The sequence below is a fragment of the Kogia breviceps genome, chromosome 18 (assembly GCF_026419965.1).
Source record: "Kogia breviceps isolate mKogBre1 chromosome 18, mKogBre1 haplotype 1, whole genome shotgun sequence".
Classification (NCBI taxonomy): domain Eukaryota; kingdom Metazoa; phylum Chordata; class Mammalia; order Artiodactyla; family Physeteridae; genus Kogia; species Kogia breviceps.
This window is the reverse complement of record NC_081327.1, coordinates 3,815,269-3,837,953: the sequence shown is the minus strand read 5'-3', so window position 1 is coordinate 3,837,953 and position 22,685 is coordinate 3,815,269. Positions and strand designations below refer to the sequence as shown.

Here is a 22,685-nt window from a genome sequence, read left to right as displayed (position 1 = left end):
CTTCTTCTTCAGCAGGTCCTTTGTGCCACGGTGATCTCCTGGCCCTCATCAAAAGTGACTTTTGGTGAAGAGATATCTCAGTCCATTCCGGCTGCTATAATAGAACACCACAGACCAGGTAACTTGTAAATAAGACATTTATTTCTCGCGGTTCTGGAGGCTGGAAGTCCAAGATCAAGGCACCAGCAGATTTGCCGACTGGCGAGGGCCTGCTTCCTGGGTCATAGATGGTTTTTTCCCCCTGTGTCCTCACATAGCATAGGGTCCAGGGGGCGCTCTGAGGGGGTCCTTTTTTTATTTTAAATTTTTATTGGAGTATAGCTGCTTTACAATGTTGTGTTAGTTTCTGCTGTACAGCAAAGTGAGTCAGTTATACATATACATATATCCACTCTTTTTAAAATTCTTTTCTCTTATAGGCCATTACAGAGTATTGAGTAGAGTTCCCTGGCCCTTATCTTTTTTTTTTTTTTTTTTTTTTTTGCGGTACGCGGGCCTCTCACTGTTGTGGCCTCTCCCGTTGCGGAGCACAGGCTCCGGACGCGCAGGCTCAGCGGCCACGACTCACGGGCCCAGCCGCTCCGCGGCACGTGGGATCCTCCCGGACCGGGACACGAACCTGTGTTCCCTGCATCGGCAGGCGGACCCTCAACCACTGCGCCACCAGGGAAGCCCCCTTATCTATTTTATATATAGTAGTGTGAGGGGGTCTTTCTTTATTATTATTATTTTAAAAATAGATTTATTTATTTATTTATGGCTGCCTTGGGTCTTCGTTGCTGCTCGCGGGCTTTCTCTAGTTGCAGCGAGCGGGGGCTGCTCTTCATCTGCGGTGCACAGGCTTCTCATTGCAGTGGCCTCTCTTGTTGTGGAGCACGGGCTCTAGGCACGTGGGCTTCAGTCGTTGTGGTGCGCGGGCTCAGTAGTTGTGGCGCACGGGCTTAGTTGCTCTGAGGCGTGTGGGATCTTCCCGGACCAGGGCTCAAACCCGTGTCCCCTGCATTGGCAGGCAGATTCTTAACCACTGCGCCACCAGGGAAGCCCAGAGGCGGTCTTTTATAATGGCATCCATTCCATTCATAAGGGCTCCACCTTCATGATCTAATCACCTCCCAAAGGCCCCCACCTCTAAATACCATCACGTTGGGGGTTAGGATTTCAACATATGAATGCGTTGGGGGGACATAAACATTCACTCTATAGCAACAGAAGTTCTAGTTCAATTTACTGCTTTTCATTTGTACATGATGCTTCTATGTCCTGGTTAAGAAATCGTTGCCAATCTCAATATCCCAAAAATGTCTGATTCTTGAATATGTGCTGTTTTATCTTTCTCAGTTAGATCTAAAAACCATCTGGAAATTTATTTGGGGATATGGTGTGGGGTAGGCGTCACTGGCTCAGCAGAATCCCCCCCCAAAAAAACAACAGAAAAAAAAAGTTCCTCCTTTCTCCACTGCAGTGCTGCATGCATTTGTCCATAGATCAGGTGGCTTTCTATGTGCGTAAGTGTCTCTGAAATCTGTATTCTGTTTCATCGGTTGGTGTATCTGTCTTTGTGACAATACCGCCTTATCTGCCTCATTTCCCAACACAGGTCTGCTGTCACTCTGGATTCATGCACATGGGCCTTCCTGCTGTTTCATAAACACACGGCTGGTGGTGGTGGGAGGGGTCCATCTCCCTCAAGGGATTTGCTCTTTCCTTTTGTCTGGAATGTTCAGCCTTCCTTGGACTCTGGTTTCCCCTCATCCTTGAGCTCTCAGCTCAAATGTCACGCACTTCCACTCAGCCTGGAAGAGACCCCTCCATATCCTCCATATCGTTTTATTTCCTTACGCAAAAAAAACCCCCAAAACACCCCAAACCAAAAAACTAGTATGGGTGCTTGCTTACTCACTGTCTCCTTGAATGTGTGCGCAGAACAGCGACCACCCTGTAGCTCTTGTCCACTTGCTCTACCAGTGCCTGGAAAGGAAGACAAGCTCCTGTTCCACTTCCGGGCCGAATGTGCTTTACCCTCACCGTCTGCTAGGGGGCGATCTAACACGATGCGCTCCCCTCCCCCCCCAACCCCGGCAGGGCCCAGCTCTGCAGACCGTCTTGAGTTGTTTATGTGTGTTTCTGGCCGGCCAACGCCTTTTAACTACAGATTTAGAAAGAGAGACCGCAAGTGGTGAAAACTTGGGTTCAGCCCTAGATGACCTGAAACGACGTATTTTTTATGGAAACCTCCTGTGTTCTGAGGTCCCACAGGGCCTGCAGAGGTTACCTGGGCCCGGTGGCCGTCCTGGAGGTGACCCCAGCCTCCTGGGGTCACAGAACTCTGTGGTTCACAGAACTGTGACAGCCCACGACAAGTATGGAATAAATCCCATACCTGAAGGTCATGGACACGGGGTTCAATCACTCTTGGCCTTCAAGCCTTCAAACTGTGGATGTTTGAACCCCCACTGTTTTTATCTGTGAAAACGAACTGCGACATTTGTGGTGGGCTTCCTCCAGTCTCCTAGAAGCTCAGTAGAAAAAGGCATCTGTATTCATTTGTCATCATAAGGCTTCTTGCCTGGCAGATTATAAATAGCTTGTTAAAATGCATTCATCGTTATGTGGTTTGACTTGGTAATATATTTACCATGGTAGAGGATTCAGAAAATACGCCAAAAAGGGTAGACAGTGTTCCAGTTGCCCAGTTCTCCTTTCCCTCTGGTCTGAACCTTTTTCTTTTGTATCTTTCCAGAACCTCCCATGGCATATTTTATATCATATTAATAAGTATTATAGATTTATAATAATTACCGTGTACTGACATGGAGCCATTGTTCTAAGTATTTTCCATGCCTCATATAATCTATATATAGATATAATTTTAAGTAAGTAATATGTTAATGTGTTTAAAATTTATACACATACAGGAAAAAGTTTCAGTTCCACACCTAGACCCTACATCCTGGGTGGTTTTGTTTGTGCAAACACAATAAAATAGGAATACCTATTCTTATTTTTATATTTTCTCACACAGAAGGTTAAATCCTCATATATGGTTCTGTATATTTGCCTTTTTCACTTAAGACTGTATCCTGGGAAATTCTCCATTTAGGTAACTAGAGCTTCCTAATTCTTTTTTTTTTTTTTTAGATACGCATATTGTCACATTATCTGGAGGTACCATCCAGTCCTTTATAGATGGAGACTTGATTTATTTCCATCTGATAAGTACATTTAGCAGGGGAGTTTTACAAATCAAATAGATTTCCTTCTTTCCTCATCCCCCCTCCCACCAAATGCAGCCTACGTCTTCAAAACAGAAGACTTCAGTCTATTTTGCTTAAGATATCACGATGAAAGTCACCATCTGTTAATCCAATCTGCATCACGAGGAGAAAGAAAATCATCTCCTGGGCCTGAAACCTCTTCTCAGGAGGCCGCAGGGAGGGGAATTCCTGAGGGCCTCCTGCAGTGGTTCTGGTTTGCAAATGACAGGCCTTGCTTCCGGATCTAAGAAGCCAAAGAGGAATTTAACGGAAGGCCACTGAACCAAGAAAATCACAGAGTGCATGGGAAGGCTGGAAATTGTCAGTTGGCAGGAAGCCAAGGATAGACAGCAGAGAGAATGTTCTTAAGAACCACCCGGCCCACGGGTCATTCCTTCCACTCAACACTAAACCAGTGATTCCTTCACCCCTTCAGCTCTGCTCTTAATTTCCAACGTCCTTGCCTCTTTCCTCCCTAATTCAAAGCCCCAGGAGGAAGCATTACCTTTCAGAGAGTGGGAAGTGCTCCCTTAGTCTTCCTAATAAATCAGACAATAGTGGGACTTCCCTGGAGGTCCAGTGGTTGAGACTCCACTCTTCTGAGGCAGGGGGTGCGGGTTCAATCCCTGGTCCGGGAACTAAGATCCCACATGCCCTGCAGCCAAAAAAAAAAAAAAAAATCAGACAATAACCCCCACCAGTGTGCTTACAATGGGGAATTACCCCCCGGCAAATAAACTGAGGGTTTAAATGCTGGAAAGTCCCCAAAACACCAGACCTGGACTATAGGGTTTATATATGCTGTAGTCTGCAGAGGGCACATTCTGACAAGTAGCAGCTATCCACAGCCACCCTGACTCCAAAGACCAGAGAAATCCCTTCACAGAGCAGGAGTCCTGGAGAGCCACAGACGTCTAACAGTTTTAGGAACTCTAACCTCCTGTTTATTCCAAATTTTTTTTAAAATTAAATTTTGTCAACTACTCTTCTAGCACATATGGGATAGTCACGTGATTTTTTTTCTACTTGGCTCTGTTCATAGCATAAATCTCATCAAAGGTGTCCGAATATTAGCCATCCTTCCATTCCTAAAATAAACCCCACTTAGTCACAAAGTATTATTTTTTAAAATACTGCTGGAATCTGTATGCTAGTACAGGCTGGCACGCTCTGAAAAACTGAGAGTTCCATTCTGAGCAAAAGGAATTAACACATTTTAATCCAATATGATAGCCTCCTTGAGTGCTTGAAATGTGGCCAGTGGGACTATGGAACTGCATTTTATTTATTTCTTTTTAAAATAAATTTATTTATTTTTGGCTGCGTTGGGTCTTCGTTGCTACGCGCGGGGTTTCTCCAGTTGCAGCGAGCAGGGGGCTACTGTTTGTTGCGGCGCGCGGGCTTCTCAGTGCGGTGGCTTCTCTTGTGGCGGAGAACGGGCTCTAGGTGCGCGGGTTTCAACAGTTGCCGCACGTGGGCTCAGTAGTTGTGGCTCGTGGGCTCCAGAGTGCAGGCTCAGTAGTTGTGGCACAAGGGCTTAGCTGCTCGCGGGATGTGGGATCTTCCTGGACCAGGGCTCGAACCCGTGTCCCCTGCATTGGCAGGCGGATTCTTAACCACTGAGCCACCAGGGACGTCTGGAACTGAATTTTAAATTTTATTTAAGTTTAACTAATTTGTCTAAAGGCGGATACTCGGTTTAGTTAGTACGTTTTAAGTATGTTTGGACAACTTGGCCATGTGAATTAACCTTTTCAACTGTCCATTTTATGAATTTTACCAACAGATGCTACGTTTCCCTTGAAACCTTAGCATCCGAATTGGTATGTACTCTAAGTACAAAATACCAGGACTTCCCTGGTGGGCCAGTGGTTGAGATTGCGAGCTTCCACTGCAGGGGTCACAGGAAACTAAGATCCCACATGCTGCTCGGCGAGGCCAAAAAAAAAAACCAACCAAACAAACAAACGAAGCGCAGTAGGTCTCATCGAGAAATTTTTTCCAAAAATATCATGTAACACATATCAATAATTTGGGTTAAATATAATATGTGATTAAAGTTTACTTCGCCTGTCTCTTTATATTTTTTAATGTGGCTGCTAGAAATGTGGACAGCGCTGCCCTAAGGGACACAGAAATCCATTCATCCCTTTGGTGCTTGGTGGTCTAAGAACCAGAGACGCCCAATCAGAGGAAGAGGGTTGCTTAGATACGGAAGATTCTAGAGATGTGCTTCTGAGGTTGGTTTTTTTTTGGGGGGGGGGGAGGGGAAGAGCGCGCAAGGGCCGCGAGCGCCCGGGAACCCCGGCCCACCCCACTGGCCGAGGCAACAGGCGCGCGCGGCCGCCGCCCCTCCGGCCCCACACGGCCCCCCGCCCCTCCCCGCGCCGGGAAAGGGGCCTACGGAGCCGGCCCTGCCGAGGATGGGTTTTTTGAGGCACAGAGAACATAAGGAACTGAATCACTCTGAGGATTCCTTTTGTTCAGTGCAGCAAGCGTGGACCTGGCAAAAGTCCATCCCGGTGATATTTGGATAATTCCATTTACCATTCTCAAACATTCTAAAAAAAAAAAATTAAAAAGAGGTTCAGGGTATTAACAATCTTCTGTTTTCCTCTCCCCTTCCATTCCGATCTTTCCGGTCTGTTCCAAGGCTCTGTCTAGTTTTGTGCCAATACCAAGTCATTCAATTACTTGGCTTCATAAATAAGGTTTTTTTTTTGGCCGCATTGGGTCTTCGTTGCTGCTTGCAGGCTTTCTCTAGTTGCAGAGGTCCTTGTGGTGCGCGGGCTTAATTGCAGTGGCTTCTCTTGCTGCAGAGCATGGGCTCTAGGTATGGGGGCTTCAGTAGTTGTGGCTTGCAGGCTCTAGAGCACGGCTCAGTAGTTGTGGTGCAGGGGCTTAGTTGCTGTACTGGCATGTAGGATCTTCCCAGACCAGGGCTCGAACCCGTGTCCCCTGCATTGGCAGGCGGATTCTTAACCACTGCGCCACCAGGGAAGTCCCCATAAGTGAGTCTTGAAACCAAGTAGCATAAGTCTTTCAGCTTCCTTATTCTTCTTTGAGATTGGCCAGGCGCCTCTTTCTTTTAACTTTTGTGTTAAAATACACATAACATAGAATTTACCATTTTAACCATTTCTGAGCATACAATTTAGTGGCATTAAGTGCAACATTCGCACGGTGGTGCAACCATCCCCCCTATACACGTCCAGAACTTTTTCATCATCACAGACTAAAACTCTGGATCCCTTAAATACTAACTCCCACTCCCCTGCCCCCAGCCCTGTGTAAATACTATTCTACTTTCTGTCTCTATGCATTTGACTACTCTCGGTAGCTCATGTAAGTGGAATCCTAAAATATTTATCCTTTGGTGTCTGGCTTATTTTACTAAGCATAATGTCTTCAAGGTTCATCCCTGCTGCAGCATGTATCAGAATTTCATTCCTTTGGGGGAAATGTATTACCCAGCAACATGTGACTAAAAAGAGATGGATAGAAGTTGATGAATTTGAAAGAAAATATAGGGGACTTCCCCGGTGGTCCAGTGGTTAAGACTCTGTGCTTGCAATGCAGGGGGCGGGGGTTCGATCCCTGGTTGGGGAACTAAGATCCCGCCTGCCACGTAGCATGGCCAAAAAATAAAAGAGAGAGAGAGAATATAGAAGGTGATGGGACTTGGTGATAGATTGGATGTGGGAGGGTGTGAGAAATGACAATATCAGTAAGTCTTAGAATTCTGGCTTATGCAACAGGATGGCAGGTAGTGACATTTACTGGTGATACACACGGTACAATGGAGGAAAGATCCCCTGTTAACTTTGGATGTATGGAGTTTGGACCTTTGTGACATCCAAGTGGAGACTCGTAAGCACCGGGATATGCATGTCTGGGGCTCAGAGGAGTAATCTGAGTCGCTGTATATTCCTGTGAGTCATAGCAGAGGTTACAGAGGTTACCAGGAGTTCCCCCCAGTTTCTCCCCTCTGTAATAGAAGATTTTTCTGGGTATTTGTTTCCCCAACTGAAGACTGTATTTCCTTTTTTTAAAAAAAAATTTTTAATTTTATATTGGAGTATAGTTGATTAACAATGTTGTGTTAGTTTCAGGTGTACAACAGAGTGTTTCAGTTATACATATACATGTATCTATTCTTTTTCAAATCCTTTCCCATTTAGGTTGTTACAGAATATTTAGCAAAGTTCCCTGTGCTATACAGTAGGTCCTTGTTGGTTATTCATTTTAAATATAGCAGTGTTAAAAAAAAAAAAAAAAAGACTGTATTTCCCAGTCTCCCTTACAGCTCTACGTGGCCATGCAACGAAGCTCTGAACAGTCAGATACACAAGGAATATATGTAGCTTCAGGATCACACACTTAAAAGGAAAGAAGCATGCCAACCCCTTCCCCTGTCCTCTTCCTGTGGCTGCAACGACAACATAGTGGTTTGATCTGGGTCACATGCTAGAGCCCAAAGGGAAGCCCTTGTCAAAGGTGACAGCACAACAACAGAGAATGACTCCTTGAGACCACGGAGGTATCATATCAACCTTGGATTGCCAACTCTTGGATTGCTACAAGGAAGAAAAATATACCGTTACCTTCTCTAGACCTGCCTTGTCCAATATGGTAGCCGTGAGCTACGTCAGGCCATTGAGCATTTGAAATGCAGCCGGTATCACGCGCTGAAATGATAATATTTTGATATATTGGATTAAAATAAGGTACGTTGTTAAAACTAACTCCATCATTTTACTTCGTTTTAATGTGGCTACTAGAAAATTTTAAATTGCTCATGCAGCTCCCATTATTCTTCTGTTGGTCAGCACTGGTTTAGACCATTGATACTTTGCCTTTGTTAAAGCAGCTGAATGAGCTTCTTCTCTAGTACATGGGTCAGTTACCCATCAGGGCTCCCTGAAGCCAGGGGTGTATGGAAACCCCTAGTGAGAGTATGTCGTGACGAGTCTGTAAGTCTGGGAAACAGCCTTGAGGAGCTCTAGTATTTAAAGGAACATGAGCTTGTAAAGGAAGCCCAAAGAAGCAAAGGGAAAGCCAGGATGACATACCATACAATCCTAGAGGACAGTTTCAAGTCAGAAGGAGACACTAATAGCATCAGTTACTTGCAAGGTCAAAAGGTTAAGAACTAAAAAAGAGGGACTTCCCTGGTGGTCCAGTGGTTAAGAATCCTCCTTCCAATACATATATTTTATATATATAAGGTACACACACACACATACACACACACCGTGGAATACTACTCAGCCATAAAAAAGAAGGAAATTTTGCCATTTGCAAAAACATGGATGGACTTGGAAGGCATTATCCTAAGTGAAATAGGTCAGACAGAGAAAGACAAATACTGTATGATATCACTTATATGCGGAATGTAAAAAATACAACAAACTAGTTAATATAGCAACAACAACAAAAAAGAAACAGACTCACAGATATAGAGAACAAACTAGTGGTTACCAGTGGGGAGTGCGGGGGGGCAGTATAGGGGTAGGAGATTAAGAGGTACAAGCTATTATGTATAAAATAAGCTACAAGAATATATTGCACAACACAGGGAATATAGCCAATATTCTATAATAACTATAAACCAAGTATAACCTTTAAAAATTATGAATCACCATACTGTACACCTATAACTTATATTGTACATCAACTATACTACAATTTTTAAAAAGGAAAAAAATGCAAAAAAAAAAGACAAGAAGAGGGCTTCCCTGGTGGCACAGTGGTTGAGGGTCCGCCTGCCGACGCACGGGACACGGGTTCGTGCCCCGGTCCGGGAAGATCCCACGTGCCGCAGAGCGGCTGGGTCCGTGAGCCGTGGCCGCTGAGCCTGTGCATCCGGAGCGGGAGAGGTCACAACAGTGAGAGGCCCGTGTACCAAAAAAGAAAAAAAAAAAAAAAAAAAAGAAGAAGAAGGTAGGTCATAGGATGAGAATGTGGGCTGAGGGCAGAGGTCGAAGAGCATAAAAATAGTGCGCTTGTCACTATGGGAATGAGAATGAGTTTACCAGATGATTGCAGTGGGATTGTGGGCAACACTGAAGACACACTTGAGTTTGGTCACCTGTCTCTATGCCTTGTAATATGACCTTCTCCGGGAATGCTTAATCGCTTAAGGACAAGCACAGGAGGGAAAATAAAACAAAACAAAACCCTGATAGATGTGCTTTTTCTTTTTTTTTAATTTTTATTTTATATTGGAGTAGAGTTGATTTACAATGTTGTGTTAGTTTCAGGTGTACAGCAAAGTGATTTAGTTATACATATACATACATCTATTCTTTTTTCAGGTTCTTTTCCCATATAGGTTATTACAGAATATTGAGTAGAGGTCCCTGTGCTGTACAGTAGGTCCTTGTTGATGATCTATTTTATATATAGTAGTGTGTATATGTCAATCCCAAACTCCTAATTTATCCCCTGCACCTTTCCCATATGGTAACCATACTTTTTTTTTTTTTTTTTTTTTTTTGCGGTACGTGGGCCTCTCACTGTTGTGGCCTCTCCCGTCGCGGAGCACAGGCTCCGGACGCGCAGGCGCAGCGGCCACGGCTCACTGGCCCAGCCGCTCCGCGGCACGTGGGATCCTCCCGGACCGGGGCACGAACCCGCGTCCCCTGCATCGGCAGGCGGACTCTCATCCACTGCGCCACCAGGGAAGCCCCCATACGTTTGTTTTTGAAGTCTGTCAGTCTGTTTCTGTTTTGTAGATAAGTTAATTTGTTGCCATTTTTAGACTCCACATATAAGTGATATCATGTGATATTTGTCTTTCTCCGTCTGCCTTACTTCATTAGGATGATAAGCTCTAGGTCCATCCATGTTGCTGCAAGTGGCATGATTTCATTCTTTTTTATGGCTAACAGTCCATCGTATACGTGCACCACATTTTCTTTATCCATTCATCTGTCGACTGGACATTTAGGTTGTTTCCACTTCTTGGCTATTGTGAATAATGCTGCAAGGAACATTGCAATGCACTATCTTTCCAAATTATGGTTTTCTCCGGATGAATGCCCAGAAGTGGGGTTGCTGGATCATATAGTAATTCTATTTAGTTTTTTAAGGAACCTCCACACTGTTCTCCATAGTGGCTGTACAAATTTATATTCCAAAGAACAGTGTAGGAAGGTTCCCTTTTCTCCACACCCGCTCCAGCAGTTTTTGTTTGTAGACTTTTTTATGATGGCCATTCTGACCTGTGTGAGGTGATACCTCACCGTACTTTTGATTTGCATTTCTCTAATAATTAGCAATGTTAAGCAACTTTTCACATGCTTTTTGGCCATCTGTATGTCTTCTTTGGAGAAATGTCTATTTAGATCATCTATTAGATGGGCTTTTTTCTTTTCAAAGACTGGGGTGATACAGAGACAGAAGGGCAAAGGGGTGTTAGATATCCTAACATGAAAAGAGGGTCATTGAAATGATGAACCGTGGAATCATACCTGAAGAAAGAGGAAAGCAAAGCAAAGAGAGGGCTGATGGGCTGGGGGTTCCTATCAAGTTAAGAAAAGGTCGTGGGGGTTCCTATCAAGTTAAGAAAAGGTCGTAAGTGGCCATTGCTGAGAAAGTAAGATGGAAGGAGAAATGGTTGATGTCTGAGAGGTGTGGAGAACTGAGTGGATAGGTGACTGCTATGGTGTGGAGGGTAATGTTCACAGAGAACAGATTAGGGGGAGACATCCACTTCAATAAAGGCAAGGAAAGAAAGAATACAGACAGTCCCCCACTTATGATGGTCTGACGTGCAATCGTTTGATCTTACAATGGTGCAAAAACGATTTGCATACAGTAGACACTGTACTTCAAGTTTTGAATTTTGATCTTTTCCCAGGCTAGAGAGATGCTGTATGATACGGTTCCAGAATCACCAAATTCTCCTATAAAAGCAACTTGTGCTTTCAGTACCCCATAGATTCCATTCTGGTCAATTGCACGGATGATATCATACGGATAAGACCTTGAAAGCAGGAAAGAGCAGGTAGATACACTGTATGTATTAATAAAACACACACACACACACACACACATGCCAGAGCATGGGAGATAAACCCCATAAAAATTGGGAAACTTGTCACTCAGGGACATTCCTGAGAATCCAATAGTCTGAAGACAGTGGGAATATCCCCTCCAAAGAAAGGAGTTATTACATGTTGAGCCCTTTGCCCTAACCAAATGAGATAAAATCTCCATTAGAGCAGATATTCCTTAGCCTGTTTTGTTCTCACATAGGAGACACTCATAAATATATTTGTTGATAAATGAATGAAATTTTCCACTGGACCCAGAGTAAGGAAAGATCTGTGTGTTACAATGAGATAGGATCTGTATATTGGGTTTTTGTCCTCAGTTCCCTGCACCAAGTTCCTAAAACCCTTGTAATTTCCTGAGTGATGGGGCTGAGAGGGTTGTCTTTTGTTATTCATAATAAGCCCCCTTCAACCCTACCTGAGTTTATACTAATGAGATGACTCTTGATAGGCCCCCAGTTAGCTCTGGGTGGGGGCTGGTTGCCCAAAGAACCAATCATGTGATTAGAGGATTGGAACTTTCAGCCCCACCCCCTGCCCTCCAGAGAGGCCAGGGAGATGGAGCGTGCTCACTGATGGCCAGTGAGTTAATCAGCCACATGCTTCCAGAATGGAAATTCCATGGACAGCCTGAGCAACGGGATTCCGAGGGCTTCTAGCTTGGTAAATGCGTCACCGTGCTGGGAGGTGGTGAGCCCAGAGAGGGCATGGGGGCTTTGCACCCCTCCCCCATACCTTGCTCTGTGTATCTCTTCTGTTTGGCTGTTCCCGAGTTGCATCCTTTATAATAAGTCAGTAGTACTAAGTAAAGGGCCTTCTTGAGTTCTGCGAGCCGTTCTAGCAAATTATGGAACCCACGGAGGGAGTCCTAGGAACCCCGGTTTTCTAGCCAGTTGAAAATGAAAACTTCATTCATTTATCAACAAATATATTTATGAATGTCTCCTACGTGAGAACAAAACAGGCTAAGGAATATCTGCTCTAATGGAGATTTTATCTCATTTGGTAGTGGCAAAGGGCTCAACATGTAATAACTCCTTTATTTGGAGGGGATATTCCCACTATCCTCAGAAGTATGGGAGGCCTGGGACTCGTGGCTGGAGTTTGAAGTGGGGGTGGCCTTGTGGGACTGAGCCCTTAACCTGTGGGTTCTGATGATAACTCCAAGTGGTTAGTGTACCCAGATCCAGAATTGAACTGAGGGCTTCCCTGGTGGCGCAGTGGTTAAGAATCCGCCTGCCGATGCAGGGGATACGGGTTCGAGCCCTGGTCTGGGAAGATCCCACACGCCGTGGAGCAGCTATGCCCGTGCGCCACAACTACCCAGCCCACGCGCCTAGAGCCTGTGCTCCACAATGAGTAGCCCCCGCTCAGCAACGAACACCCAACGCAGCCAAAAATAAATAAATAAATTTGTTTAAAAAAGAATTGAACTGAATCATTGGACACTCATTTCATGGCCAGAGTTAGAGAATTGGTGGTTGATGTGAAAAAAAAAACCCAAAACCAAAACAAAACAAAAAAACCAACACACACGACACACACACACACACATTTGGTGTCAGAAATGTCGGGAGCAGAGACCACCAGTTCATAACCTGTATCCAGGTAAACTCTTTCCCCAAAACCCTCCATTACAGGCAGTGCTATTAAGACTTAAGTAGATCAGATGACTTCCTGTGGCTCTCCATCAGCTTCTCCCCCCAGTCTCCCCAGTACCTGCTTAATGGGCCTTTGAACAAAGCAGCCATGGTGGGCGTCATCAAAGCTGTGGAACTTTGTCACTGATGGAGGCCCACCTTGCTGGCAGCAGCAAGCAGTGCTGGGCCCCCAATGTGGTACGGTTCCCTAGGGAGACCAGCCAAATAACCTGGTCACCCGAGGAGCGCACTGGACCGTTTCCATCATGGATTGGGCGACGACTTTTTCCTGCCTGGGTGGCATTTGCTTTCCTTGCCTTCCTCACTCCCGCCAGCGGCAGCATCTGTGTACACGTTCAATGATCCTATTCACCGTCATGGTCACACACACAATATTGCTTCTGATCAAGGAACCCAGTTGATTAGGAAGTTAGGGGGCGGGGCCGCGTACTTGATCACCTGAAAGCAGCTACTCTCGTAGAACAGAGGCCCGTCCTGTTTGAGACTGGGTTTCAGTGCCAGGTTGGAGACAGCATTTTTGGGGTTGGGTTGCTCTCCTGCAGGATGGGTAAGCACTCTGAACCAGTGGCACATACGTGATGCCAGATTACACAAGACCTGGAAACCCTACGGGGTCACACCTGATGACTCACTTTTTTTTTTTTTTCCCCCCGGTACGCGGGCCTCTCACTGCTGTGGCCTCTCCCATTGCGGAGCACAGGCTCCGGACGCGCAGGCGCAGCGGCCACGGCTCACGGGCCCAGCCGCTCCGCGGCACGTGGGATCCTCCCGGACCGGGGCACGAACCCACGTCCCCCGCATCGGCAGGCGGACTCTCAACCACTGCCCCACGAGGGAAGCCCGTGACTCTTTAAATGTTTGCTTCCTGTTCAAATGTTTGCTTCCTGTTCCTGCTACCCTGAACATTGCTGTTTTAAAGTTTCAAAGCCTTAAAGGGGGAACACTGCCACCGGAGAGCACAACTGCAGTAAATTGTGAGTGGCGATGGCCCCTGGACTATTTGGGGTATCTCAGGAGTGCCACTTCGGGGTCAGGCAAAGAGAGTGACTGATTTGGGCAAGAAGGGGGTAGGAGATGCTTCTACCCCGGGGGTCAAGGAGGTGCATGAATAGAACCTGGGGTCGTCCCTGGAGAACCTCCAACGAATAACCATGTCCTGACTCCTTCCACATCCTGATGCGGGGCTCATAGAGACCCCGCCCCTCCCCTAGGCAGGGCACATAATGACAGAGGGGGTCTGTGTCTACCGCCTTTGCAGGGCACAAAAGTGGGCATACAGGCTCCACACCCCTCCCACCCCCACCTTCTGCAGAGCACACAGCGTCCAGGTGCCCCCCCTCCCGCCCCTCCCACCTCCGTAGGGCACGCAGCCCGGGACACAGAGCTCCCGCATCCCTTCGGACCCCTCCCTTCGCGACGCGAGAGTCTTCTACCCTGGGACTCGGCCTCAAAGCCTTCTCAGTAGTCGGCCTGGAAGACACCCAGCAGTAGCAACGCGGGCAGCTGCCTGTCGCCGAGCCTCCGCAGCCGCCACGAGGCCCCGCCCAGCGGCAGCCTAGAGCAAGGCCGCGCCGGGGACGACTGAAGAGCGCGGTGAGTGAGCCCGGCCAGCAGGGAGGGACCCGGGCGTCCCGGTCCCCGCCCCACCCCAGCCCCCGGGCAGTGCATCCCGACCTTCAGCTCCCGCTTGCTTCTTGGCTGTCCATCCGTCTCAGGGCCCCAGAGCCGCCCCTAAAGAAGGACCCCCGTGCTCTGGGGCCCGGGCGGACCAGCCCCTTGGGCCCTCCCCTCTTGCAGGAACCAGGAATCTGGCACCCCCCAGCCCCCAGTCTCGTCCTCATTAAGCTTCTGAGCCCCTCCCTCTTTCCAGGAGCCAGGACTGCAAGCCAAAAATATCTCTCCCTTACAGACCCAAGAGGCTTGGCTAGCAACCACATCTGCTCCGAAAACCCGGGAGCCTGAGCCGCAATTGCTCTTTTGAGCCAAGATTCTGGGCCCGCGGCCTGGGAGTCCTTGCCCCCAGCTCCTATGGCCTCGATCTCAGAAGTGCTGCTACCAGCAACCCCCGTCCCCTGCCCCCATCGACTGGGACACATGGGACCTCGGGGTCTGGCCCATCAGTCCCTTACACCGCGAATCCCAGTATAAATGAGGATTAGGAGACCCATTTTGCTCCTCCCTCAAATTCCTTACTTACAGGAATCCAACCACTGTTCTTTTGGGGACCCAGGAGTCGGGGACCTCAGCCCAGAAACCCCCTAAAGCCTAGGGATCGGCACGCGCTCAACTCTTCCCTGTCTCAGGGACCCAGGAGACACAGACCGTAGCAAACAGACCCCATTCAATAGAGAGGCCCAGTCCCCCAACCCACCGCGACCTAGACGTCCAAAAGTTCGTCCATCTTCTCTTCGGAAGAGCAGGGCCGAAGCAGAGGAGGAGGGAGGGGCCGGGAAGGGAGAGGGAGAACGGATTGAGGTGAGACTGGGGTGGGGACCTGAGCTGGGGGGCTCTGTCCTAAACAAAGTATAACAGACGGGCTGCCATGGCAACGGCCTTCCCCGGAGACTTCTCCAGTGCTGTGTCGAGCAGGGCACCCCCAGGAGCCTCCACTCCGCCAGCTGTTGTGTCTTCCTGTTTTGTCACCACGGAAACAGTGACCTCAGCCCTCCACCCCTACCGCTGGCGGGGCGGGAGAGCTGCTGTGTATTTATCTCTGGGGATGTGGTCTTATCTTGGCCACGCCCTCGGGGCGGGACTGGGGTAGCCCTGGCAGGGGGAGTCCCTTACTCGGCTCCAGCCAGAGTGCCGGCCCCGCCCCCAGCCCTGCCCGCGCCCACTACCCGGCCCTCCAACCGCACCCAGACCGCAGACCCTCCTAGTCTGCAGCTGTCGCTTCAGCTCCGGCCGCAGCCGCCACAGGCCCGTAAGGTGAGGCTGCGGGAACCCTCGAGAGTGGGAGCAGCGTCCAGGATTCTTGGGTGCAGAGGGATTCCAAATGTCTCCCGTCCCGAGAAAGATGGGCTGGGTCAGGACTCGGGTTCTGGAGAGGAGAGGGCTGGGGACCTGAACTCATACGGGTCATATATCTGAAAAAGGAGGGGGGTTGGGGCCTGGACCCCTGGGTCTGATGGAGGAGGGGGCTGGGGGCCCGGACTCCTGGGTCTGAGCGGGGAGGGGCTGGGGGCCTGGAGAAGCTTGGAATTGGGAGTCCTGGGTTTGAGAAAGGGAGTGGCTGGGGTTCAGAATTACTGACCTCCCCATCCAGGGGGCAGACCGAACTTTAGACTCAAAAGGCCAAAGACGGAGCTTCAGCACCCGTGGTCCCAAAGTGAAGATGGAGCTGGGCCCCTTGGTGCTGAGAGCACAGGCTCGGGGCTCAGGGAGCGCTTCTGAGTTTGCGGAGTGATGGGGTGTGGTGTTTGGCGTGGAGGTGGGGAGAGGACTGGGGCGTGGCTAGCGAAGTCCTCAGCTTCTCCCGGAAGCCAAAGGGTGTTTTCCTCTCCCTCCTCGGGTCTCAGGCAGTTCATTCCTGAGCTCTGACCTCAGGCGACGGCTGGGGGCTCTGAGAGTGGAGACGGACCCCTCCCCTCCGGGTGGTCCGTGCGCTAACTTACCTTCCAGGGGAGACTTAACTGACTGTGGCCCGCCCTCTGCCTCCTGGGCCTGTCCCAGCTTCCTCCTAATGGGTCGGGGGAAGCGGGAGGTGGCCCGGGAGGTCCAGCTGTAGCCGGGAGACCAGCCTTACGGGAGGTGCTGGGAGGTGTGGTCACTCTCTCTGGACTGGATTCCAACACTGTGCACAGTTTCCCGCCGCGGGGCGGGAGGCGTCCGCAAGGCGAACCCAGGGGTCCGGGTACACAGCCACTCTTCTCTTAGAGACCCTCTTGGGGGGGGTCCAGGCCCCCGGCCCACCTTATGGGGACCCAGAACTCACATTTTGAAGGACCCAGAAATTCGAACGTGCAAGCTTCTCCTCCTGGGACCTGGCGTCCGGGCTCTGCCCCCCCCTTCCCCCGCCGGAATCCGCGAGCAGGGAGGGGGGTCCCAGCACCGCCTCCCGGTCCCCGCCACATTCCAAATGGCTGGGCTGACTTGAATCCCTTATAAGGACGGAGACGCGGCGCCGCCCGGGCCTCCCGCCCCCTCAGCCACCGCCCACGGCCCTCCGGCCGCCGGCCCCGCGGCTTTCCTGGCGGGGGCAGGGTTACGATCATACGCGCCCACGCCGGCCCGTGGGGCGTGCACTTTGGTTGGCTAGGTTCCCTCCACTCCCGTCCTCGCAGATTGCGGAAAGAGGAGGAAAGAAGGGGCGGGGCGGGGCGGGGCGGGGCGGGGCGGGGCTTCCCCGGGGTCACCGTCCCAGACCTCTTAGGGACTCCGGGCCAAATCCCCACCCTAGCTGTGAGGCGCGCCCAGGGTCTGCGGAGCCTCACCGCGCGTTCTGGGCGAGCCCCGGGCAGTAGGCCGGCTGGTCGCCTGGGTCCCGGGAGGGTGGAGCCGGGTCTGAGCGGACGCTGACGTTGTTTCTCCCTCCCGTGCCCTGACTAGCCTTTTCCAGGTGTCTGACTTCATCCGCCTCCAGAACCGGATCTTTCTCTGGTGGGGTCCTCAGCAAAGACCGCTGGTGAGTGGGGCTGGGGGCTCTGACTCTTGGGTCTGGGCGGGGAGAGGTTCTGAGGTCTGGATTCCCGGGTCGGAGGGAGAGGGACCTGAGGCCTGAGCTGCTCTGTCAGAGGAAGGAGCAGGCTGAGGGCCCTGAACATTGGGGTCTGAGAGGAGAGTTGGGGGGGTGCAGTGCTCCTGGGTCTGAAGGAGCAGGGGCTGGGGACTTGGACTCCTGGATCCTGAGGCCGGGGACCTTGGGTTCCAAAGAGAGGGGCCCAGACACCTGTGTATATGAGGAAGAAGTATGTTCAGGAGCTGTGGCCTCCGGTGTCCCCAGGAAGCTATAGTACAGGGACTGCTGGGCTAAAGGCTGTGACCCTGCCCTCCTGACACTGGAAGGAGGATGTGGCATTGCCTTGGGGCTGAGAGAGGACTTCTGAGCTTTTTAGAGGTGGCAACCAAGAGATTAGCTGTTTTAGGGCCTGAGGGAGGACCTGGAGACCTGGTCAGGAATTGAGGCCAGGCCTTCATTCCTGAGGGTCTTTAGGGCAAGGACATAAAAGTCAAAGGTTCTAAAGGGATAGAAGAAAGAAGTTGATTTCCCTGAGTCTGGTGTGCTCACGGCTGAGGGCCCAGAGCCCTGGGGTCTGAAGCTGTATTTCTGAATGAGGAAGGACTAGAGATTTCAGTGGCACCGGGCCAGCTGAGAGAATCGAGGGAGCTGAGTTTCCCAGAAGCTGGGGAACTAGGGGGCTGGCCCTCATGTTGGGGAAGGGGGAGAGGCTTCCTTTGGGTTGAAGTACTCCAGACTTAAATCCATTTGGCCACAGCAGGGGTGCTGCCGAGATCGGTAAGACCCAGTTCCAGAAGGGAGAGAGGGCTCTTGTCTTCCAGGAGCTGGGGCCAGCCTTCTAGAAGCTCAGTGAGAGGAGACAGGCCGGAAGGATGGAAGCTCTGATCAGACCTGGGTCCCTGAGAAGGTTTCCACGTAGAGGCTGGACTCCTGAATGTCTGGAGGCTGGAAATGTTTAGGACCGTTAGGTGAAAGAGAGGCTGGGCTGCAGCGTCCTGGGTACCCAAAGGGAGGAAGTGCAGAGATGGAGTTTCTAAGAGGTCACAGAAGACAGGGCCTCTTCTTCTGCTGCTGCTTCTTCTTTTTTTTTTTTTTAAAAAAAAAATTATTTATTTGGCTGCACTGGGTGCGGCACGCGGGATCTTTGAGTGGCGTCATGCAGGCTCTAGTTCCCTGACCAGGGATCAAACCCGGGCCCCCTGCATTGGAAGCTCAGAGTCTTAACCCCTGGACCGCCAGGGAAGTCCCTAGAGCAGAATCTTCAGTGGCTGGGTTGCTGAGTCCCTGAGGGAAGGAGGGCAGCTTTGTGTGTTTGGAGTGGGAAGAAAGATACGTGGTTCTACAGCAGTTGGCTTTTCGGGAGAGGAAAGGAGGGTCCTGGGAAGAAAAGAGATAGGGGGGCTACACTCCTGAGCTCTGGCAGGAGGCTGGAGGGAGGAGGAGGCCAGCGCCGGGTGAGCATCTCACCCCTGGAGGGCTGGGACTGGCCCAGTTTGAAAATGTGCACCCTGCGTTCGCCTCAGCTAGAGTCCAGATTACGTTGCCCACACGCCCCCTCACTCCAGGGAGGCAAGCGCTGGGGGCCTGCGTCCTCCAGTTGGGAACCTTCTTAGGACACCTCCTTTCCCCTCCCCCCAGCCATGCCGGTGACGGTGACCCGCACCACCATCACGACCACGTCGTCCTCCTCCTCGGGCCTGGGCTTCCCGACCACCGTGGGGTCCCCTCGGGCGCTGACCCAGCCCCTGGGCCTCCTCCGCCTGCTGCAGCTGATCTCCACCTGCGTGGCCTTCTCGCTGGTGGCCAGTGTGGGCGCTTGGACGGGCGCCATGGGCAACTGGTCCATGTTTACCTGGTGCTTCTGCTTCGCCGTGACCCTCATCATCCTCATCGTCGAGCTAGGCGGCCTCCAGGCCCGCTTTCCCCTGTCCTGGCGCAACTTTCCCATCACCTACGCCTGCTACGCCGCTCTCTTCTGCCTCTCGGCCTCCATCATCTACCCCACCACATACGTCCAGTTCTTGTCTCACGGCCGCTCCCGGGACCACGCCATCGCCGCCACCACCTTCTCCTGCATCGCTTGCCTGGCTTATGCCACCGAAGTGGCCTGGACCCGGGCCCGGCCCGGCGAGATCACGGGCTACATGGCCACCGTGCCAGGCCTGCTCAAGGTGCTGGAGACCTTCGTGGCCTGCGTCATCTTCGCCTTCATCAGCAACCCCTACCTGTACCAGCAGCAGCCGGCCCTAGAGTGGTGCGTGGCCGTGTACTCCATCTGCTTCGTCCTGGCGGCCGTGGCCATCCTGCTGAACCTGGGCGACTGCACCAACATGCTGCCTGTCCCCTTCCCCAGCTTCCTGTCCGCTCTGGCCCTGCTCTCCGTCCTCTTCTACGCCACGGCTCTGGTCATCTGGCCGCTCTACCAGTTCGACGAGAAGTACGGCGGCCAGCCCCGGCGGTCCATGGATGTGAGCTGCAGCAACAGGCACGCCTACTACGTGTGCTCCTGGGACCGCCGACTGGCTGTGGCCATCTTGACAGCCATCAACCTGCTGGCTTACGTGGCCGACCTGGTGTACTCGGCCCGCCTGGTGTTTGTCAGGGTCTGAGGCTCTGCCCTGGAGGGGCTACCGATTCCCTCTTCTCAGCGGAGGTTCTTTACCAAGTTCCGAGGCCCTCTGCGGTCCTCATCTCCTTGCCAACTCCTCCTCCTCTCTTTTCTGTTTCTTTCACTCCTCCTTCTGCCCTGTGTCTCCCCTCCTGTTCTCTTTGGCCTCCTTCTCTTTCTGCTCTCTTCTCTTCTACACGTTCTGCTTTGGGGCTCTTTCCTGGTCGTCCTGTTCGTTTTCTCAGCTGCCTGTTGCCTGGCCACCTCTTCCCAGTTTCCTTCTGATCGATCAGGAGCCCTGAGACTTCTTCCTTCTCTGCCCCACAGCCCACTCCCACCTCCAAAGGTGCTGAGCCCCACCTCACACACCCCTTTTGCAGCTGTTCATACCCTGGGCCTCCAGAGGGGCCCCATTGCCAAAGCATGCCTGCCCGCCCTGGCTGTGCCTTAGTTGGTGTGTATTGTGTGTGTGTCTGGGGGGTGGGGGTGGGTAGCTAGGGATTGGGCCCCCTTTCTCCCAGTGGAGGCGGGGTGTACAGTGTACCTCCCCGTTAAGTTAAAAACAAAAAACACACATAAAAAACTCTGGAGGTCAATAATTTCCAGTGGGCGGGAGGCTTAAAGCATAGACCCTTGGTCCCTAGACCCCGCCAGGTGCTCAGCCTCCCCTGAGATCAGCTCCAGAATTTTTGCCAGGCTTACTAAAAACCCACTGCCTAGAGGCCATCTTAAAGGAAGCAAGGGGTGTGTGACTTCCATCCCAGCTACTCCCTGGGGTATCAAAACACTGGCAAAAAAACTGCATGGTCTTGAAGACAACTGTCTGAAGCATTTGTAAGGGCCAGTGATGTGGCCCTCCAGCCTCCGTGTCAAAAATTGCATCTCCTGCCTTTGCAGGGAGGAGAAGAAAATGGCCATTGCCAGCCTTAAAGGTGATGTTAGCCTGTTGTTTTTTTTTCTGGTCACCAGGGCAACTATCACTGGGTGGCCCTTTTCTTAAAAGGGAAGTTTCTTTTAAAAAAAATTTGGTGGGGGTGGGGTGGGGGGGGAATTGCTACTGTGCCGTAGTCAAAGGAATTGCATTGCTTGAGTGTGTGGTGTACACACACGTGTGTTTCTGTGTGCTAGTTGCTTTCTGCTGCTGCTTCCTGCTTCGCTGGGACTCACATGCGTAACATGATCTATATAAATGTATAAATATATATTTTATTTTTTTTAAATTCCCTGGAGCTTCTGGTTCCCATCAGCCCCTGCTGTCAATCATAGAGAGAAGCCTTGTCCCTTCTCCCACATCCGTAATGTTTTTTTTTTTTTTAAACCCAATATAAAGATAAAAGAAAGACTTGTGCTTGCTTTATTAATATGGAGGGCTCCAAGAGAGAGGGCAAGGCCCAGGTTGCTGGGTCTGGTAGGAGAAAGGGGCTGGGGTCAAGACAACTTTGGCCCCATCAGAAAAATAAACAGTCTGGATCTTACACATTACTCTCTCTCAAATGACGAGAGCTAGTTAGGATAGAAATGAACAAGATTTCTCCCTCCTTGGAGTCCCACGTGCACCTCAGAAATACCGTGTCCCGTTCTGAGTGCAGCATCTTGCCTCCAAAATCAATGCTTTCAGGTTCCCATTTCTCACGGCGAGAACCCAGTCACCACTTCTTACCATCTGCCCTCTCAGTCATCAAACGCTGTATTCTTCCTCCTAAATCCTATTTATATCTGTCCCCTCCTCCAGGTTCCTTTTGTTTCACCTGAGCTACTGTCCCAGCCTCCTCCTTGGAGCATCCTACCTCCAGCCCACCCTGGCCCCAGAGGGATGCTTTCCTTCTCCAAACATTCAGATCTGATCCTGCCCCCTCTGCTTAAATCCTTCCGTATCCCACTCCACATTGCCTATAGGTAACACCAAAGCCCCTCAATCAAGGCCTTTGGGATCTGACCCTATATTCCCACTCTCGGCTCCATTTTACCCTTAGTTCTAAGCTCCCTGACACACGTCAATAAAACACTCCGATGAAGATCAAATGAATTACTCCTGCCATGAATCTCTGTCCCACAGAAGGTCATCTAATCGGTTCCTCCAAGACAATCACAACTACATAAACACATGACTCTGGGAAAAATCAAGGATCATGCAACCCACCTTCTGCATCTACACCCGCAAAAGCAATTAAGATATATTGCAAGGGAGGTAGGGGCCCCGCTGGAAGAGGGGGAAGGGCTAACTAGAGCAGGCGCACGTCTTTTTAGTGAGGAAAATCTTCCTTTCGATGTCTGCAGTGTCCATCCCAGAATTGACCTACACCAATCCCTACCTTGTCGAAGGGCGTCTCGCCCCCCCACCCCTCCCCCATCCCATGCTTAAACCCCTTCTAGAAGGCACCAGACAGAACAGCTGTAGAACCTTGGGGTGATATGCTGGTGATG

At 50.7% G+C, this 22,685-nt stretch overlaps 2 protein-coding genes and 1 long non-coding RNA gene across 4 annotated transcripts in view; 1 reads left to right on the top strand and 2 right to left on the bottom strand.

The window, feature by feature from the left end:
• NLRP12 (NLR family pyrin domain containing 12) overlaps positions 1 to 2,485 on the bottom strand; it is a 61,092-nt gene extending 58,607 nt beyond the window's left edge. Inside the window, exons 1-3 of the mRNA XM_067019603.1 lie at positions 2,478 to 2,485; positions 2,381 to 2,417; positions 1,901 to 1,968 (exon numbers count right to left, since the gene is read on the bottom strand). Of these exons, the coding sequence (XP_066875704.1) occupies positions 1,901 to 1,968; positions 2,381 to 2,417; positions 2,478 to 2,485 (113 nt within the window). The remainder of the gene's footprint in view (positions 1 to 1,900; positions 1,969 to 2,380; positions 2,418 to 2,477) is intronic.
• Positions 2,486 to 3,846: 1,361 nt separating this feature from the next.
• Positions 3,847 to 17,159, bottom strand: LOC136793027 (uncharacterized). The gene is made up of 3 exons (XR_010837743.1): positions 16,910 to 17,159; positions 7,859 to 7,942; positions 3,847 to 3,909 (listed from the first exon to the last, which is right to left on the bottom strand). It is a non-coding gene; the product is annotated as an uncharacterized lncRNA (long non-coding RNA).
• On the top strand, positions 13,883 to 21,603 carry MYADM (myeloid associated differentiation marker). 2 transcript variants are annotated; one of them, XM_067018948.1, is made up of 4 exons: positions 14,358 to 14,568; positions 14,885 to 15,903; positions 17,524 to 17,599; positions 19,292 to 21,603. In XM_067018948.1, exon 4 carries the CDS (start codon positions 19,294 to 19,296, stop codon positions 20,260 to 20,262), a length of 969 nt encoding a protein of 322 aa, XP_066875049.1. In that variant the 5' UTR covers positions 14,358 to 14,568; positions 14,885 to 15,903; positions 17,524 to 17,599; positions 19,292 to 19,293; the 3' UTR covers positions 20,263 to 21,603. The 2 variants fall into 2 exon arrangements, with proteins under 2 accessions (XP_058900178.1, XP_066875049.1); XM_059044195.2 differs by lacking the exon at positions 14,885 to 15,903 and having other exon boundaries at positions 13,883 to 14,568.
• The last annotated feature ends 1,082 nt before the right edge of the window (positions 21,604 to 22,685 follow it).

Coding starts and splice junctions, on each gene's coding strand:
- MYADM (XM_059044195.2), top strand. CDS start 19,294: ATGCCGGTGACGGTGACCCGCACCACCATCACGACCACGTCGTCCTCC.